At 34.0% G+C, this 21655-nt stretch overlaps 1 protein-coding gene across 5 annotated transcripts in view; it reads right to left on the bottom strand.

Moving 5' to 3' along the window:
- CHD9 (chromodomain helicase DNA binding protein 9) overlaps positions 1-21655 on the bottom strand; it is a 150157-nt gene that overhangs the window by 78902 nt on the left and 49600 nt on the right. For 2 of the 5 annotated variants that reach the window (XM_081031659.1, XM_081031660.1), the window contains exons 1-2: positions 14684-15906; positions 13221-13552 (exon numbers count right to left, since the gene is read on the bottom strand). In XM_081031659.1, coding sequence (XP_080887785.1) covers positions 13221-13552; positions 14684-14713 — 362 coding nt within the window. In that variant the 5' untranslated portion in view covers positions 14714-15906. Of the gene's footprint in view, positions 1-13220; positions 13553-14321; positions 14603-14683; positions 15907-21655 lie in introns of those variants that run through there. The other 3 variants (XM_081031662.1, XM_081031661.1, XM_081031658.1) reach the window with 3 other exon arrangements.

Raw genomic sequence — 21655 nt, 5'->3', positions numbered from 1 at the left:
GTCTGAGATTTGAATGATGAAAGGGAGTTCAACAGGTACTGAAAGAGGTAGGGTACATTCTACATAGGGGAATTCCACAGATGAATGTGAATATGCAGTGCTAAGAGCATGTCAGGAATACACAGAGTAAGTACCACAGGAGGAAATAGAGATGGTCATCTAGAAAGGGTGACGATCACAGAAAATGGCCTTGCATGACATGCAAGGAGTTAATGTTTTAGTCTAAGGCCAGCTTTTAAACTCTGTAGGGCAGGAATTTAAAAAGAATCTATTTGTCTTGTTCTCCACTCACAACAAATGACGCTGAGATATTTTTAATTAAAAAAAAAAAGCAATTGGCAAACATGGGAATTTTAAACAAGCAAGTTCTGGGGATTAACTACAGTGAACAATAATGTACTGAGTATTTGAAAGTTGCTGAGAGTAAATCTTAAAAGTTCTCATCACGAGAAAAACAATTCCTATGTAAGATGATTGGCAATATGTTCGTATATCAAATCATGTTGCACACCTTAAATACAGTGTTATATGTCAATTATATCTCAGTAAAATTGGGAGGGGAGAATTTTAAATAAGAGAGCAATGCAACCAGAAGGAAGTGAAATGCAAGGCAGGGAAAACAGTGATGAACAAATGATGAAGAGTGTAAGATGGGGTCATGGCTGTGCGGATAAAGAGGTCAAAATGATACAATTGTTATTGTGGAAGCAGAACGAGGAGGACCTGGTTATTAACTAGATGAGTAGGTGTGAGGTAAGAAAAAGATTCTAGTATGATTTCTACTGTTATTTGTGTGTTGATATGATTACCACTTTCAACAGGATAATGGTAATTCTGATGGTATCTCCCCCTCACTCTTCTGAGTATGTGAAGAAAAGTAAATAAGAGTAAATATGTAGCTTATGTTGGAACCAGGAAATAAAAGTACAAAAATGTATTATGAAACAACATTGAGAAACCAACCATAGATATATTTCAATCTCTCTCACAACTTTCATTGGTCATTTCCACCCTCCAGTTCCCTTTTCCTTACTCTGGTTTCCTTCCTAAAATAACAATCTCCCTTGAGGTCATATCTACTATTAGATATCACATGACCTTATTCTTCCTTCTTCTCATCCATAGTTCTCAAAATAGTCATCTATACTGTTTCAGTTTCATTTCTCAACCAACTATAATCTGAACTTTTCTCACTTGATGTTCATACAACTCTGAGAGGCAAATAAGGAGAGGAAACTGAGCCTTAGAGAAGTTAAATAACTTGTTACAAGTGACACCTATAGAAAGAATAAAGAAATTAATGCCTCACTCCAAAGCAGAACTCCTAATGTCAAAGACCACAAATGACCTTTGTACTGCCAGATCCAATGGAAATTGGAAGTTTTACCTACCAGTACATAACTAATCACTTCTTCCTTCTCTGCACTCTTGGCGCTATGACACAATATTCTTCTGGTTCTCACTAAACATCTTTGGCGTCTCTTCCTCCATCTACTCTTATTATGTTGGTTTTAAGCAGGATTCAGTCCTTGACAACTCTTCTGCCTGACCAATAAACTGGTATTTGTCAAAATTCTGTCTTAACCCTTCCTCCCTCTTTATATACTGTCCCTGCGACATTTAATTTAATCTATTCTTAACTACAAAATAAGTTAAAGATTCTCAAATCTCTCATCTCTAGTTCAAAACTTTTCCCAAAGCTTTAGATTCATGTAACCATTTATTAGACACATCCATATGGATGTCTCACAGATATCACAATCTCAGAATGCCCCAAAATGCAATGCCTCACTTTCCCTATACCCAGCAGTCTACTAATACTAAAGTATAATGTAAATCCAGAAAAGTATCCACATCAAAAGTGTCTATCTCAGTGGATTTTCTCAAACGAACATAAATGTGTAACCAGCTTCTAGATCGAGAAATGAGGCATTATTAGTTCCCCAGAAGTAGTCTCTCATGCCTTCTCTTCCAGTAACAACCTCCTCCTAAGGGTAACCACTATGATACTTGTGATTACTTCATACAACCTCATGCACTTGTGCAGATGATTTCCAAAGGCAAGGTCAAGGATAACTTGATAAGTAAAACTGGGTAGTAGAAATACCATTTGCTCTCAAGCTCCAAACCTAAATGCATGTTTTAGGCTAGTTTGCAGATTAACAAAACTAGTGAAAAGAAAGCTTACTTACTTAAACACTTCCTATGAAATGCAAATCAAGACCTGTTAATAGCGTTCAATATATTGCTTAAAAAGGCATTTTACCCGCGTTGGGTAAGCTAAATAAGTTACATGAAATACGTATTCTAATAGAGTATGTGGGTGTGTAAAGACTCACATCCCACTGAATAAAAACTTCAGTAAAATCAAACGTAGACATGTCAACTTTTTTTTTGTATTTATGCATGACTATAAACAGGTTATACTGTGCTTTTCTAGTGGTATATGGTAATTAAATGAAAACTCTGCAAGGTAAGTGGACTAAGCTGTTTAAACATTATTCTTACAGATAAATATTAACTAAATCTCTAGAAAAGAAATAACGACTGCCAAATCAATCTTAAACACCCTTTTTGGTAGAGGAGGGTATGTAAGATGAAACTGTTACCCAGAATACCTGAGACAAAACTTCATTATATTAATTTAAATATGTACTTAAAATAAAAGTAAATTCTTTTATTTTGTTTTCATATACTGTATTTTCTTTCAATATTCTTCTACAGGCTTGAAATAGCATCTTATTCTACGAACTCATTAACCATTCTTAACTGATGAAAAAAAATCTTTTTCAAATCCTAACTTCGTAAGAAACATTTCACATTATACCAGCTTTATACTAAACCTCTCAAAGTCTAAAATATGTACACATGCCCTTTCTGTTCAAAAGAGGTACATTTCCATGGTAGAAGAAAAGTTGATTCTAAAACTTGAAATCATTACTCACAATTCTGAGTCAACTACAAATAACATTTAAAAACTAAGGTTACTTATACAGAACATTGATTCTTGAAGTCATATCAGTTTATCATGAGTTCTAAAGTGGTATATAGGTGATACCACAAAGGGGAACAAAAATTAAGTTGGTATTGATCAGTAATTCTTACAAGTGTAAGGCAGGCTTCGTTAGGAGGCTGTCTGTTAAAAATACAGACTCCTAACGAGAACACATCAGACAAACCCAAATTGAGAGACATTCTACAAAATAACTGGCCAGGATGCTTCAAAATTGAAAACGTCATGAAAGACAAAGGAATTATCCCAAATTGGAAGAGTGTAGGGAGACACGACAACAAAATTAAATGCAGGATCCTGAATTGGATCCTGGCCAAAAAAAGGGGGAACTGACAAAATTTGTATGAGGTCTCTAAATAAACTAATAGGATAGTACTAAGTTTTTTATTTCCTGGTTTTAATAGTTGTTCTTTGATTACATAAAATGTTAACATTTGAGGAAGCTGAGTGAAGAGCCTAAAGGAACTGTGATCTATTTTTACAAGTCTGAAGTTAGTTCAAAATAAAAAGTTAAAAAAATCAAATATATGGTGATGGAAGGAGAACTGACTCTGGGTGGTGAACACACAATGGGATTTATAGACGATGTAATACAGAATTGTACACCTGAAATCTATGTAAATTTACTAACAATTGTCACCCCAATAAATTTAATTAAAAAAAAAAAAGTTAAAAAGAAAAGTTTTAAAAAAATACAGATACCATACATTGGTCCCAAGTCCAGGATACAGATCTAGTAGATGGGACCCCAATCAGACTTCTAAAAAGTTCCTTAAGAGATTCTGATGCTCCACCAGATTTGGGAAACCACTAGCTCAGTCTAGTCTAGGAACAAACATTCATGACAATAAAACTATTTTATATTTATAGTAGAACACTTAAAATCTCAAAGTGCTTATGCCTATAAAATCTCAGTTGATCCTGGGGAACTCTGAAATAGGCAAAGCGGGTGTTGGTGTGAGTACCATGTTTCCCCCAAAATAAGACGTAGCTGGATCATCAGCTCTAATGCATTTTTTGGAGCAAAAATTAATATAAGATCCAGTCTGGTATTATATTATACCCAGTCTTATATTAAAATAAGACCGGGTATTATAATAATTTTTGCTCCAAAAGACGCATCAGAGCTGATGGATCAGCTGCCTCTTATTTTTGGGGAAACACGGTATACTAATAGGGAAACTTCAGCTCCAAAAGATGAAATAAACTGCCCAAAGTCATCAGTTTGGTAAAAAACAATACGTATGGTCTCTTTATCCCTAGTCTACTATTTCCAATACATCTTACTGATTTTAAAATGACACTGTACTTCAACCAGCCAATAGATATTTATATAAATAAACACAGTTTAATGAATACAGAGAAACACGAAACTGTTATCTTTTAGTAAATTATTAAGGATCAAGTTTATCCGACTTTTGAACCAGAAATTTCTACTGCCTATACAATGACCAATGACAGCCATAAATGTTATCTACAGGAAATCAGGTGATCCAAAAGTAGAAAAAAATAAAATAAAATCAGTTAAGTACCAAAGAGCAAGCATTCCATCATGGATCACAAAGAGTTTACTATATTAAACTAATGTATTAATTCTAATGAAATTTAATTCTAATGAAATTTCATGATAAATAAAACTAAAATTTCATTATAGATACATTCTTCAAATAAACTGATATTTGCTATTCCTAGAAATATAAAGTAAAGCCACAAAGTAATACAGAATATATTAATAAAAAAGACTTCATGCAAATTTTGTTTTGTTAAAACAATAAAGGAATCTGTTATCAATGTTACCAAACTTTGACAACAGATTATCAGGCAAGTATAATATAAGAAATAAATATCAAAACATAACTTGTTTCAGACAGCAAAGGGCAATTCCAAACGAAGTATAAATTTGAAATGTTAATTCACTTGATAAGTCTAGCCACTAGAAACCCTCATTGTTTATACTTGACATCTGTATTTGATTTTCAGATGTAATTTATGCACTCATCTAAACCCTGCCCACATGTTATTAGGAGAGGAGATGTAACAAGCTCAGTCTACACAGTGTCAATCTGTAATTGGCCCCTGTTGATTCTCTCACTGCAATAATTGGACACACAATGAATCTTATCTAATTAGTCCATTTGTTGTAATTAATTCATCCAATTCATCATAAGTGAAGGAAACAAGCAAAAATAGTTTCACATTATAATTTTTTTTTCTTTGTAAGCCAAGTGGAAAACACTGGAGCTATTTTTAAAGTTATCAAATGCAAACTTTTTTTTTTAAGGAAATACATTTTAACTTTGTAAAATTACTTCAGTTTAAGATTCAACTCAAAACTCCAGCTTAAACTCATCTGGGAAAAACAATGAAGTTTTAAAAGGGTTATTTACTTTAGTTAATCCTTAAATTTGTGAAAGTAACATTGTATAATAAACTTCTGAAAACTTGGACTATAAATTATTTCCTCCTTAAGGATGGACATCATTTTTTTCAAAAAGTTGAATTCACCTAGTTGTTTCATGTAAATAGTTGCTAAGAATACAAATATTAGCTAAGTATTAATCATAGCCAATGTATTTTTATCACCAAAGTTTAACTCTTATTCTTATAAAACATTTTTATAAATGGTGTTTAGATTTAAAACTATTGACAAATAGGAACATTAACATAAAATATTTTAATTCAGTGGTTCTAAGATGCACATTTTTCCCACACAGTAACATCTATGAAATCAAGATTCATTGAATAATCAACGATATGCCATAGTTTTAGCTGGCAGTACCTTTTTTCTTTCATGTCGACACATAAAATAACAGTATGTCTTATAATCAAAGACATTTTAGATTCAATGAAATATAGCACAACGTTTGCTAATGATAAACCTTAATAATACGGTTTGTATAAAGGGATACTTGTTAAAAATGAAACTGTAAATTTTAATCAAATTCGTAATAAATACTGTATATATCAACACTTTCTCTAGAACGTGTTTCAGATTTTCACTGAGTTTAAGTTTAGATGGAAGGAGTGAAATCAACACAACATTTTATCTGCTGAGGATTAAAAAATTATAGAATTTATACAGAGACTACTAATGGCGTGTGATTAACTATAGAATAAATTTATACCGTACATTTTTTTCAAAACTGATATTTTTATCAAATATGCCAAAAAACAAATGATTATTCCATTTATATTTTATACAAACAGACACTAAATGCTATTATCTTGAGATAAAGCAGGTCTCATTTGTCATTTGATTAACATGAACAATAAGGTGTAATTCCCAATGTCTAAAGATTCATCTTATTTTTCCCTCAGATTTTATTTACATTATTTTCCCCTTATATTTTATTATTTAGGTGTAAATGTCCCTCTATAAACACACATGTGGATATACTTACATGTTAGTTTTGTTTAAGGAAAAACACACATACATGTATGTATATATATATGATGGTAGGTTAATTAATAAATGTTATTTTCCTTCTTCCTTGTGGGAGGTTCAAAAAGACTATAGCAATAAAGAGCAAAATATGATTGTGAGATCATTCAGTGTTTCATTGTTTTTTTTTTTATAATATGACACCCTTAATTTCTACTTGAGTGTGGTATTTCCTAATTTAGATGTTTTCTGATTTATCTAAAGAGAAAAGCTACTTCTAGTCATCCAAAACTTTCCCAAAAGCAAAAGTCCGGGACCAGATGGCTTCACTGGTGAATTCTACCAAACCTTCAAACAGGATCTAATACCAATGCTGCTCAAACTCTTCTAAAAACTTGAAAAAGAGACAGTACTCCCTAACTCATTTTATGAGGCCAACATTACCCTGATACCAAAACCTGGTAAGGACAACACAAAAAAGGAAAACTATAGACCAATATCTCTGATGAATACAGAAGCAAAAATCCTAAACAAAATGCTAGCAAATCAAATACAACAATGAATTAAAAAGATTATTCATCACGACCAAGTGGGGTTCATCCCCGGGGCACAAGGATGGTTCAACATCCGCAAATCCAGCAATGTGATACATCACATAAACAAAATAAAGGACAAAAATCGTATGATTATATCAATTGATGCAGAAAAAGCATTTGACAGGATACAACATCCATTTATGATTAAAACACTTAATAAAATAGGTATAGAAGGAAAATACCTTAACATAATAAAGTCCATATTTGACAAACCCGCAGCTAATCTCATAATTAATGGTGAAAAACTGAAGCCCTTTGCTCCACGTTCAGGAACACGACAGGGCTGTCCCCTATCACCTCTGCTTTTCAACATAGTGTTGGAAGTGCTTGCCAGAGCAATCAGGCAAGAGAAAGAAATAAAAGGCATCCAAATTGGGAATGGAGAAGTTAAATTATCACTCTTTGCAGATGACATGATGCTATATATAGAAAATCCTAAAGACTCCACCAAAAAGCAATTAGAAACAATCAATGAATACAGTAAAGTTGCTGGCTATAAAATCAACATACAAAAGTCCGTTGCACTCCTATATACTACAAATGAAATCTCAGAAAAAGAAATACAAAAACAATTCCTTTTGCAATTGCAGCAAAAAGAATAAAATACCTAGGAATAAACTTAACCAAGGATGTGAAAGACCTATATGCTGAAAACTATAAGACATTTTTAAAAGAAATTGAAGAAGACACAAAGAAATGGAAAGACGTTCCATGATCATGGATTGGAAGAATCAACATAGTTAAAATGGCCATATTACCCAAAGCAATATACAGATTTAATGCAATCTCCATCAAAATCCCAATGGCAGTTTTTAAAGAAATAGAACAAAAAATCATCAGATTTCTTTAGAACCACAAAAGACCCCGAATAGCCAAAGCAATCTTAAGAAAAAAGAACAATATTAGAGGTATCACACTCCCTGACTTTAGCTGGTACTACAAGGCTACAATAATCAAAGCAGCATGGTATTGGCAGAAAAAGACACACAGACCAATGGAATAGAATTGAGAACCCAGAAATAAAACCACATAAATATGGACAGATAATTTTTGACAAAGAAGCTAAAAACATACAATGGAGAAAAGACAGCCTCTTCAATAATGGGTGCTGGGAGAAGCGGATAGCCACGTGCAAAAGAATGAAACTGGACTGCTATCTGTCACCATGTACCAAAATTAATTCAAAATGGATCAAAGACTTAAGCATAACACCTGACACAATAAACTGCATAGAAGAAAACACAGGTACTAAACTTATGGACCTTGGGTTCGAAGAGCATTTTATGAATTTGACTCCAAAGGCAATGGAAGTAAAAGCTAAAATAAATGAATGGGACTATATGAAACTTCAAAGCCTCTGCACAGCAAAAGAAACCATCTACAAAGTAAAGAGGCAATCAATTGAATGGGAGATTTTTGCAAACAGTGCCTCCGATAAGGGGGCTAATATCCAAAATATACAAGGAACTCATGAAACTCAACAACAAAAAAAAACAAAAAACCCAATTGAAAAATGGGCAGAGGACCTGAAAAGACATTTCTCCAAAGAGGACATACAAATGGTAAATAAACACATGAAAAAATGTTCAACATCACTAATCATCAGAGAAATGCAAATGAAAACCACGTGAGATATCACCTCACCCCAGTCAGAATGGCTATCATCAAGACAAATAGTAACAAGTGTTGGAGAGGCTGTGGAGAAAAAGGAACCCTCATACACTGTTGGTAGGAATGCAGACTGGTGCAGCCGCTGTGGAAGGCAGTATGGAGGTTCCTCAAAAAATTACAAATAGAATTACCATATGACCCAGCCATCCCTCTCCTGGATATCTACCCAAAAAATCTGAAAACATTTATACACGTGTGCTCCAATATTCATTGCAGCTTTGTTTATGGTGGCCAAGACATGGAAACAACCAAAATGTCCTTTGACAGATGAATGGATAATGAAGTTGTGGTATATATACACAATGGAATACTATTCGGCAGTAAGAAAAGACGATATAGGAACATTTGTGATAACATGGATGGATCTTGAGAGTATGATGCTAAGCGAAATACGTCAGACAGAAAAAGCAGAGAACCCTATGATTTCACTGATATGTGGTATATAAACCAAAAACAACAAAAGAACAAGACAAACAAATGAGAAACAAAAACTCATAGACACAGACAATAGTTTAGTGGTTACCAGAGGGTAAGGGAGGTGGGGGGAGGGAGATGAGGGTAAGGGGGATCAAATATATGGTGATGGAAGAAGAACCGACTGGGTGGTGAACACACAATGGGATTTATAGATGATGTAATACAGAATTGTACACCTGAAATCTATGTAATTTTACTAACAATTGTCACCCCAATAAGTTAAAAAAAAGAAAAGCTACTTCTAGCTCCTAATAACTAGCATTTTATAACAAATAGAATTATGAATATAAAAAAACAGTTTAAATTTCATTGCAAAGGACTATTACCAATTAAACTGATAGGGCGCCAAGAACATTTTTAAGTATCAAAGGCATTCTATCTGTCAGGCCGATAATCTATAACACAAAGAAATTCTGACAACATGGAAACAATTTAAATGTCAAAGTTATAAACCTTAAATTTAAAAATGCTTATCATCTAAAACTGAATAGAGCCATAAGAAAATTCTAGTGGAAGTCTTAAAATTACTTTAGAATTTAACTCTCTACTATTACTAAACCATTAGCTATGTCCCTGTGGTTTTATGAAGGATTAGCTTGCAATTTCTGTTTTTAGCGAATCAAATTCAATCATTTTATTATCTTTTAATATTTAATCTTCCACTCCTTCGTTCACTCATTCATTCCATAAAATCTACTCCATTACATCCTAGGAGTACCTACTATTACTGAAGAAATTCTTGCTATTCTACTTGAAAGGCAGCTTGTTAGAACCTGACTGCCAAGATCATGAGAAACAATTAGAGTAAAAAGGGTTGTTTCCTGTCCTAGGTCACTATTTTACACCTGCTATTTTCATTTCAACTCACACCATTCCGTGTAACCATGGGCAACCCTTTCAAACTCCAGGCTTATTTCAAACAAAATTTACCTGTCCTAAACACTACTCTAGCTGACCTGAGAGACAGGTATGCTCATATGAAAAAAAGCCATTAATGAGTGAGCCCAAATCCCTCTTAATAATAATAGCAACTCTGTTTTTGTCTGTCTGCTTGTTTTTAAATGATCTTATTTAGGAACACAACCTTAATGGAAAGAGAACCTAGGCAGATGAGTGACCATTTAGGCTGAAAGAAGAGGCCTGGCTCAGGGCCTTGGTGTTTTTCCTTAAAAAGCTATGTGTTATGTGTTTTCTGAAAACAATGGCTAACAATTTATTAAGTAAATTCCGGGTACTGTTCTATATGTTTTAAATGTTACCATGTTTCCCTGAAAATAAAATCGGGTCTTAAATTAAGTTTTGCTCCAAAAGACACGTTAGGACTTATGTTCAGGGGATGTCATCCTGAAAAAACATGCTAGGGCTTATTTTCTGGTTAGGTCTTATTTTCCGGGAAACACAGTATTATATTACTTTATCCTCAAAATAACCCTACGAGTCAAGTACTAACCTTATCACCATTTTACATATAAAGGTTGGGGTGGTTAAGTATTTGTGCAGGTTAAAACTGCTTGTAAGTAACAAAACTGGGATTTGGACAAATGCAACCGGCTCCAAAACCAAAGAATTTAAGCACATTATCCTACTGTATGCCCAATCTAACTCACAGAAGTGCTGTAAAGATTAAATGAGACACACCAAAATGCTCTGAAACGGACACTCTATTCCTTGTATTGTTGAAACATTAATCTATAAAAGTGACAGAAGTGATGAAAAGGTTTCAAGCACACTGGCAAGCAGAGGCAGTATGCAGTTCTTCAGATTAACCTTCCCTCGTACAGCATACAAAATCAAACACGTGGACTGAACACCAACTCTGACTATGGATCAACCCTAACTTATTGTTTACAAATTTAGCTACTTTTAAAATTTATGTTTCACATTGTTCATGGTTAAATTCCAGTCTATGTTCCCTCCAATTTTATCTGACACCAATCATTTAATATTAGATTAGCAACAGTCCAATTCATCCAAAACTAACAGAAAAATTAAAATTTTACAAAAAATATTTAATATATCATAAAATGCTGTTAATTATAATGATGCAACTAAACTATTTAAATGACTCTTCATACCAAAATTAAAAACTTGTCAAATTCAAAATTATAAAATGTAGTGGCTTACTGGAAAACAAAGTAATGAAATATTTCAATTGACTAATACAGGAACTCTAGATTGTATATGAATTTCATTTCCAAATATGCTTTTTCCTCCAAAATGAGAAAAATATGTCTTTGTCTGATAAAGATGATCAAGAAATTCTTGTTTTACTCTAACAGCTTATTAAAAATACATAGGCGAGTTTCAATTTTACTTACATTCTATAATGTATAAATTTCTCCACCAAAAAGCCCTATACTCTCAAGAATTTTAGCAGCTACTCAGTATCTCATAGCCTTGTATATCTTTCCAGTACAATGTTCACCTTACTTTCTCAAGCATGCTGTCTCTAAAAACAAGTACTAAATTATCAATGCTATGCAATATAAAAATAATTTATTGTTAATAATTTAACTATTTCTAACAAAAATAAAAATATCACAGAATGAGTCAGATACTCTACTGCAACAAATTACTATTCCTTACCATATCAATTCATTTTTCAAAATTCCATGCTTCTCTATTACAATTAAATTAATTCTAATTTCCTCTTATGTACATTGTTTTTTCTTGAACCAGACTCACATCTGCTATCTTTTGCTTCTAGCTATTCCCCTAGCCCCAAACTTAAACTTGCTGTTACTTTCCAAGTTTCTCTACAAATTTCCTCTTGTTTTATGTAGTTTTTTAATACTCTTCCAAATAGCACACTACTTTGCCTATATTTCTGTATAAAACTGGAAAAACTTTATGTTAACTTTCAATACATTAAAGCATTAAATGAGGTTTCCTAAATTAAAACTAGACATAATACTGGAAAAATAAGGTATTTTATATCAAAACCTTTATAAATATAAAAGGAGTGGACATTTAACTTTCAAATTTCATTTTAGCTGTCTGCAAATAAAACAGAAAATCTGTAACATTAGTTATTGCTCTATTACGGCAAGAGAGCCTATGTTATTTAATGGTTTGAATTGAAAGGCATCAGGACCTAACAATGTAATTCAGTTTGGTGGTTGTATTTAAAATGCTGAGAATTTGGCTTAAAAAAATAGTTTTAATTCTAAATACCTATATAATATATTAATAATTTCTTAAGCAAATGAAGAGTTTAATAAGGGAATTCTTTATTGTGTACTTTCTCGTATGAAAAAAAGGGAAACAAATTAAATACTTTATATGTAATTGCATATAAAACATGCAAAAACGACCAAATATTTCTGAAAAAACAATTCTAAACAATGCCAGCCTAAGGTTATTTTTACCCTTGCATGCCAAACAAACACTCACATAGAACTAATAATACTCACTACATTTTAGTTTTTGAAAATGTATTGGACAAGCTGTCAAATAAAAATACCCAGAATTAATGTATCCTTCCAGAGCAATTCTTTGTCCTTATAATTATCTTGGAGCATTAATCCTCACCTGGCCTCTTTATTATATAAAGTAAATCAGAAAGACTGAAAGAGCCTAGGGCTGCTTATTGGTGATTTAAACGGTCAGTGTTCTTGCCATTCCATTTAGTCCAAGGTTGTGAATTTATGATAAATACACAAGGTTGTGTATTTCATGTTTCCAAACTATAAGGTGCGCAATGAAGTACAACTAAGAGGTAAAGAAATCTGATAAAGAATTTTAATGCATGTTCTGTATAGAAAGCGAATTTGGAACTGACACAGCAATATGGGTTTCATTTTGTTTTCCTTTCTTTGTCTGTTTTATATATATTTTTCTTTTAAATTCTGTTTACTAATAGTAATGTACAAAAAAAGCTATTTCACAGAACAGTAAAATTTAGATCCTGGAATATTACCTAATTTATTAAAAAAAGAAACAGGGCGTACACAGTATCTAACAATTTAAAACTCCAATGTGGGTATAAACACACCATACACGAATCAAAACTGAAAGACTGGACTGATTGCACTTCAATGAAAAATTCAAAGGAATTAAATTTAATTCTTAACCAACTTACCTAATTTTTGTCTTCTCTTTTAATTTAGAACAAGTTTTTGTTTTCTTACTCTCTTTGTCCTTTGGCTTGGATTTCATCCTTCTGCCTTTCTTTTCTTCTTTTCCTTCAACTGAAGCACTAGGAAAGTTTTCAGGGCTCATTACTCGTGGAATATTGCGCTCCCCACGCTCCTTTGCTTTGGCTATGGCCTCTGATATTATACGATTCGCCTTTTCTTGTTTGCTTTCCGATTCCACCTTTTTTCTCTGCTTCTTCTCAGACATGATCCTCACCTGGGTATTCTGCAACTTAGTATATGTCCCAGAACCATCATTCTTCTTGGAAGATGGAGGCTAGAGAAACCAAAATATTATTTATGTGACATACCAGAGCACATAAAAAACAACATAAACATCTGAAAGTTTAAAGGCTTAAAGAAGTAAAATACGTGAGTGCTACAAACAAATTTAAAATTAAAACACATTGCTGATCTAGACATTAGTGTAGGTATAAAATAAAAAGCTCAACTACTGCTTTTAAAAAATGAAGGCTAAAGAACGATAATATAGATCCATTGATATTTTCATAGCATTCTTGATTAGTCTGTTGATTCAAATTTTGTCATGTATATACAGCTGATTCTAATTTTATCCTGTAAATATTCTGTATATTTGGAAGAAAGGTATTTTCTTCTTCACTCCAGAACTCTGAAAATTATTATTAAATTTAAAATAGCAATTTTAATATAGAATGACTATACTTAATTATGATTTTTAGAATAAAGCGTCTGCTTTACAAGAAACTAGAACCTTAAATCATTTTAATGTGCAATCTATGCAGCAACATAGCTAGTTAGTAAACAGACATTCCCATACTTCAAATTAGAGAAAGTTTTAGTTTTTCCGTGAAAGAGTTAAATGTGGATTTTTTTTCTCTTTCTATATCATAATTATTTTGCTCAAGCAATTCTGGAAAAAAAACAAGTTTTACAGTTTAACGTTAAAATTATTAATATTTTAGCAACATCACTGGAAGCACATCAACAGCATTTTAAAAAGAATATCCTGTTCAAACACACATTCATCCACAGATACTTAGATCCCACTTGTGTTATGTTCTTACCCGTAAACATGCCTCTGACTATAGCAAAGGAAAAAACCACCAGGAATTTCCAAACACATTTTCATGCTGATTCCAGTATGCTTCACTGGATATCTTTTCTATACCTGCCTCATCAAAGGTTTCATAGCAGTGCTACAGCACTGGGAAAGGAAGGAGGGTTTAGAATCGCTCACTAAAATGCCACCTTAAGGCCTACAGGCTATAACAAATAACCAAGACTCGAGAAAACAGCAACAAGCTCAAGATGGCGATGCAGTACGACTCCCGCAGCAGCAGCCAGTAATAAGGAAGGTTATTCAATCCCATTAGCCTTTTAGCCCAAAGAACCCCTCCTCCTCCCACTCATTCAGGCTTTCACTTACCCTTCCTCTTGGCCTCTTCACTGAAGACATTTTTGGCGTCAGACAAAGGCTTGCCCTCTGCTTTTTCACCACCCCAGGCAGTGCTCAAGAAAAAAGCATTGAAAGAAGATTCCTAAATGGCCTATTTAGCAAGCTGCAACCAAGAGATGCACAACCCTCCACAAATACACATTGTGATTTATCAACACATTTCTGCCTTGGCAAGTTTATATCCAACTGTTCATCCTATTTAGGTAGGAAAAAGGCTGTAAACTCCTCCTAAAAAGCGGAGTTTCCTCAACAGCTATAAGCAGATAGCCAGATTCCAACAAAGCACAGAAAGAAATGAATGCACAAAGCATCAAAATGCATCAGCATGAATATTAGAGATGTCGTTAAAAATACTGACTCCTTCTGCGGAAGTAGGCCAGCAGATGGTGCTACCAGTTATTATTCCATTAGACTTTGCAGTTTAACCCCCAATGGACTGTTCTTCCCTCCCTGTAACACATTAACTCTCACTCTGCCATTTCCAGCAGTCAAGTTTTTAGAACCATACAAAAAACCTGACTTTTAAAAATCTGTATTAAAAAACAATATCCAATGCAATTTTTACTGGAGAAAAATACTTTTCTCCATGATACTTTAAAATATAAAAATAGCTAAAGATTAGCAAAGGGTTAAAGAGCAGGTCATGCAAATTGAACACATAACAAGTGACTTCTCTTTAAGAAATTAGATAAGGTCTATTATGATTCTTCTAACAATAAGCTAACAATGTTATTTTTAAAATAGAGAAATGAAGCTATTTTCATTTAAATTCTAAAAAGAAGCTTAAGATTTTCAAATGAACACATGAGAGCTGTCTATAAAGAATTACTAACCAACCACATAAATTTTTCCTTATTTAAACCTGGATAAATACATTAATTAATTTTCATAACATAAAAATCTCATAAACCCTTTCTGATCTTTACTACACATTCTAACTGAAATGCTGAGTTTTTCAGATAAAGTTTTAGTCCCTTGCTAAAAATAAATAAGTAGCAAGTCCAGCTGAATTTGATCATCAGTACAACTTTTCTTTCTATAAAAATTGAGACTATTTTAGTAAGCAGTGCCTTTAAAAAGCTAAAACAAAATGTTCACCGCTTCACAATCCAAGTTGCCCTCTTTCATTAATCTTGGTTTTTCATTTGGTCTTGGCAAGTCATCTGATACCTCTATCAGAAAACCTGTTTTCTGTTTTTGTTTTTTTTTAGGCACCAGAGGTCTCGAAACAAAGCCACATTATGTGAACAGTGTCCTGGAAGGACCAATCTGGACAGAAGATGAAATTAAAGGCAAAGGACTACAAATGGCAAGAGGTCATCTATGTAAAAATCACAATAACCAACAACAAGGGCTAATGCTTACTAAGTGCCAGGCACTATTCTAAGCATTTTACACATATTGACAAATTTAATCCTGGATGATAACAGGGTACTAGTGACAACAGAGAAAAGAATAGCAAATGGGAGAGAGGTTCTTAGAGCAGTATTACAAGATGATAGACCAGACCTGAGAGAGCAAGCAATTTGAAAAATCATAATGATAACAATAATAACAGCTAACACTTATTTAGTCCTCTGTATGCACCAGGTACTATTCCTAATATTACATCTATCGTAACTCCATCTTCAAAACAATCCTGGGAGATATGTACTGCTTAACTGTTATCCTCATTTTATGCCTGAGGATACTGAGGCATTGAGAAGTGACTTGCCCAAGATCACACAGCGACTGAATGATGGAGCAAAGGATTGAAGGGCAGGGAGTCTCATTATAGAAACCATGTTTTTAAGTGCTGTATCATATTTGGTTCAAATACCATAATTGATAGAGATTAATCTGAACACAAAAGAAAGTGACTTTCTCAAAACTGCGGAGATACTTTGACAAAGCTAAGATGAAATTTAGGTTTTTTCCAGGGCCCTTTCCAAGAGGCAGACTTTAACTAGATATGGGAGGGGTATGGCTGGAGGGCAGAAGCCAAAATCTGGTTTCTAGGCCATGTACAGGTACAGGAGAAGGTAAACGAAGAGCTGAGGAAGGGTGTGTATGTGTGCATAATGACTTTAATTCCTTTCCCACTGAGTCTGAAATGGAGAGCTCCAATATTAGAAATGTGGGACGAAGTGGCAGAGAAGTCAGGGCTAGAGTATAAGCTGTGGGCTCTCCTTGCTTTCAATACCCTTAACGCACCGACACCATCCACAGAACCTAGAAGGATTTCCAAAATATCTCACTTCTCCTGTAAAGCTTTCCAATAGCTGACTCAAAATCCCAATTATTGAATAACAAACCTTAACAGTGAACAACAGTAAAGAATCTGTGATCAAATATTTCTCCTGCTATTACAATATAGTATTTTGAAATTATATACCCACAGAACATCAATACTGAGTTATTAAGTAACTGAACATTTTTAATGTAAATCATTTCTCAATTCACACATACACACAACATACACAAGGGTAGTTGATAGACTTTTCTCAATGTTACTTTTTCCTTATAGAAGCAATCATCAAATTCTGTCAAATCTACTTAATTGTATTTTGTTTTACTTTCCTCTTTTCAGTCCAAATAGTACTGCTGTATTAATTTCCCATTTGTTAACGATTACATTGCAGTTATGTAGGCAATGATCCTTCCTTATCCATCAAAAAAACATATATATTAAAGTCTTTGGGGGTGATGGAACGAACATCAGCTTTGCAATCTACTCTCCAATTCTTCACAAAGTAAAAGAATTTCTATTTCCCTTGTGATTCTTCTATAAGTTTGTCATAGTTTCAAAATGCAAGTTTTTTAAGTGTTAAAAATAGAAGCAAAGGCCTTTACTCCCAAAATCTTACATTCTAAATGATAAAGAAACATAAAAGGCACATATTAACATCATATCCAAAATTTATAAGAAAAAGAAATCATAGGATAATATAAAGATGGTATCATATACAATGTATTAATTATTTTGATAACAACTGGGAGGAATATATGTAAGACTTGGACATGATATTTCAATACTGGGGAAACCCAAGGATTTACACAGATCATGACCTAATAGAAAGACATGATATGAATTTAGTGGGTCCAGACTAGCACTAAAAAAACATATAGAACAGAATAAAAGAGAATGGCATCCAGCCTTTACGCATGTTACCTCTTACAAAATTAGAAAGTTTTCATACTACCTGTTATTTCTCTCTTCTTTCATGGGAAAAAAAGCAAAGAGATTTGGGCAAGAAATAAGATGTTAAAATCTGCGTAGGGTCTCAGGTCTTTTCCCTCTTGATGGAATAATTTTCCCACGTACCCGTCCAACCCATACTGGGGAGTTCATCCATTTCAAACATTTTAGTTGTATACAAATAATTAAAATTATTGAATCACCAGTGAGTGGAAATTATAAACTTCCCAAAAGACAGGGAGAATGAGCACATGGCTACGATACATCTACTAAGAGCACAGGTTCCTCAACTGGGGAAAAATATGCTATGTGGAAAAATAAAAGTTCTACTTCACGTATTTTTTAGCACAATATAAAGGAATAAAAGGCATCATAAAATAAGGAAGATATAATTCCTTAGAAGAATGAAAAATAGAACAAGGAATTTTCAACAACATAGACAAAACTGCGTTGTAGCTAAAAAAATCTTCCAACCTTTCTCAGGAGACAGGTCTCTGGCTTCAGGCCTGGGGGACGAGGTGGATGAAGGTTCCATTGGAAGAGAGTGAAAAACAGAATAGATATAGCAAGCCTTGAGCAAGCATACGATTTACTGCCTAGAAAGACAATGTAAAATAACAGAAGAGAATCAATAGTGAAACCCCAAAACAGCACGTTTAAGGAACTAGCAGATGAAGAGGAACTAAGGAAAAAAAACAAAAAGAATCTGCAAGAATGGTAAGATGAGCATCAGGAAAGAACGAGTGTCATGAAAGCCCAAAGGAAAGAGTTAGAAGGTCTACAGTCAAAAGCAAAGTAAATATCTCACATTAATTTGAAATTATAAAGCAACCTTACAAGGCCTTTTAGTTCTCCTAAATGGTTTATAGTAAGCCAGTGTGCTAGTGTTTAATCTCCTTAAGAAGAGTCATAATTGTTTACTTAAAAATTCATGCTAAACCAACCTTCTAAAAACAATACATTTGTAGTTAATTTTAGTACTATGTCAAACATCAACGTGGTGACTTCTTTTGGTTTTTATTTATTGCATATAACATTTTTTTCTACCAATAAAGACTTGCTTTTTAAAGAGAAAAGAGGGGGAGAAATTGATCCAGGAGGATATTATATAATCTGTCAAAATCTTCTGACTTTTACCAATAGATTGTTTTCAGAGTTTTTAATGGAAGTGAAACAATGATTTTACTTTGCTTTCTTTATATCTGTGAACTACCATGTTTACAATAAAAGGCTTATTTTCATCCTGGGACCTGTGTAGCACCCAGGATTGTACTGTAGCTAACCAAGACATTCCTTTTTTTTCAGTGTCATATATCTTCAATTTTACATTATAAAGGTAACGCTATAAAAGGTATTGCCTTCATTTTAGTCATCCACATGAGCAGTTCAGGAAAATAGTAGATATTCATAAAAGTTGCATATTTTTATTTTTTAAATATCTTTTTTTTTTAATTTTATTGGGAGAATATTGGGGAACAGTGTGCTTCTCCAGGGCCCATCAGTTCCATGTCACTGTCCTTCAATCTAGTTGTGGAGGGCGCAGCTCAGCTCCAAGTCCAGTGGCTGTTCTCAACCTTTAGTTGCAGGGGGCGCAGCCCACCAAACCATGCAGGAATTGAACCGGCAACCTTGCTGTTGAGAGCTTGTGCTCTAACCAGCTGAGCCATCCGGCCACCCCCAAAAGTTGTATATTTTTAAAAATAAAAATTTATTATATGACTTACAGGAAACATACAAAGGAACATGTTAGAGGACACCATGGGGATGTAATCAGCAGCATCCAGAATGTGGGAAACTACAGACAAATGACTCAGTTTCTTCAGTCAAGAAATTATAAGAAACAAAACAAAAACCATAGATTAAAAGAGACATAAGACGAAATGTAATGCCAAAATTAAAAAAATAATAAGAAAAAAAGAGGGATGTTAAAATACATATCACCTAAATGTAATATACAGTCCTTCTCTTGATGTTGACCTGAACAAGTTAACTGTAAAAATACATTTATTAAACTACTGGGGAAATTTTAACTTTGGATATTTGATTGTGAAGGAATTACAGTTATTTTTTAGGTGTGAAACTGATGTTGTGGTGTTTTAAAGAAAAAAATATTGGTCTGCTAATTCCTATAACTTTCATATAATCATTCCAATTTTGCTTAAGTATATGTGAATTACTCCATGATATTAATAATTACTGTTACTAAAAAATGTTTACAATTTATCTCCACACTCAGCCAAAAATTACAGTTCTAAAATAAGACTTAAATTGAGAAATTAAAGCTCTCCTACACATCAGAGAAACCCATTTCGATAACCATGTCATTAATAAACACCACAATAATGCTGATATGCACCTAAGATATCCAGTGCTGAAAATGAAATGTATCCCTTTTCTACATTAAGTCTGGGCAGTTTCTCCCCACAAGTACCATCATCTCATTTCCCCTTAATATGTCACTAAAAGTTTGCAAATATTTATAATCTCTCTCATTCTTCTCTCCTTTCAAGATTTAAAAAAAACACAAAAACCTAAGATCTTTAGCATCTCACTTTTCTTCCTCAAGTTATACAAATCCCTTTAATTTTCCCAGTATTAGTCAACATTTTTCCTGAAGAAAAAAATAAATTTAGGAAGCACGGTAAAACAAAGGTAAGATAACAGATTTCAGAATGTCAGAAAACTCAGAGCTGTTCACAGACCATTGCTTCTCAAAGGACATCCTGACAATGAGAAAATATGCAAAAATTTGTAAGCCAGGGTTAATTACTAATTTTTTCAAAAAAGATAAAACAGGGGGCCCGCCTGGTGGCTCAAGCGGTTAGAGCTCCATGCTCCTAACTCCGAAAGACGCCTGTTGGATTCCCACATGGGCCAGTGGGCTCTCAACCACAAGGTTGTCAGTTCAATTTCTCGAGTCCCGCAAGGGATGGTGGGCTGTGCCCCCTGCAACTAAGATTGAACACGGCGCCTTGAGCTGAGTTGCCGCTGAGCTCCCAGATGGCTCAGTTGGTTGGAGCGCCACAAGGTTGCTGGTTCGACTCCCGTAAGGGATGGTGGGCTGCGCCCCCTGCAACTAGCAACGGCAACTGGACCTGGAGCTGAGCTGCGCCCTCCACAACTAAGATTGAAAGGACAGCAACTTGACTTGGAAAAAAGTCCTGGAAGTACACACTGTTCCTCAATAAAGTCCTGTTCCCCTTCCCCGATAAAAATTCTTTAAAAAACAAAAAACAAGAGACAAAACAGTAAGACTGGGTACATTTTTAATTCAAGTCATGGCCAAAACAAGAGGGGTAAAAACATTTCACTGGGATGATATTTTCAGTGAAATGGTAAAAAATTAAGTAGCTTGGCACTTGCGTACAGTAGTTCCCCCTTAACAGTGGAGGATGTGTTCCAAGACCCCCGTGGTTGCCTAAAACTATGGACAGTACCAAACCCCATATATACTATGTTTTTTCCCATATACACATAACCTTTTTACTTACAGAAAGCACTTTACGGCTTCTCTTTGCCATCCCCAAATTGCCAGCATCCTCCTCCTGAGCTTTGGAGCCATTATTAAGTAAAGTAAGGTATTACTAAAGTGATATCGCCAACTCAGTCTGATAACCGTCAGTCTGATAACCGAGCCAGCTACGGAGTGGCTGAGGGCGGGATAGTGCATACAGCGTGGGTTTGCTGGGCAATGGGATGATGAATCATGTCCCAGGTGGGACGGCGTAGGACTATGAGAGATTTTATCACACTATTTAGAATGG

This window comes from Rhinolophus hipposideros (assembly GCF_964194185.1).
Source record: "Rhinolophus hipposideros genome assembly, chromosome: 21".
Classification (NCBI taxonomy): Eukaryota; Metazoa; Chordata; class Mammalia; order Chiroptera; family Rhinolophidae; genus Rhinolophus; species Rhinolophus hipposideros.
This window is presented reverse-complemented; position numbering and strand designations above follow the sequence as displayed.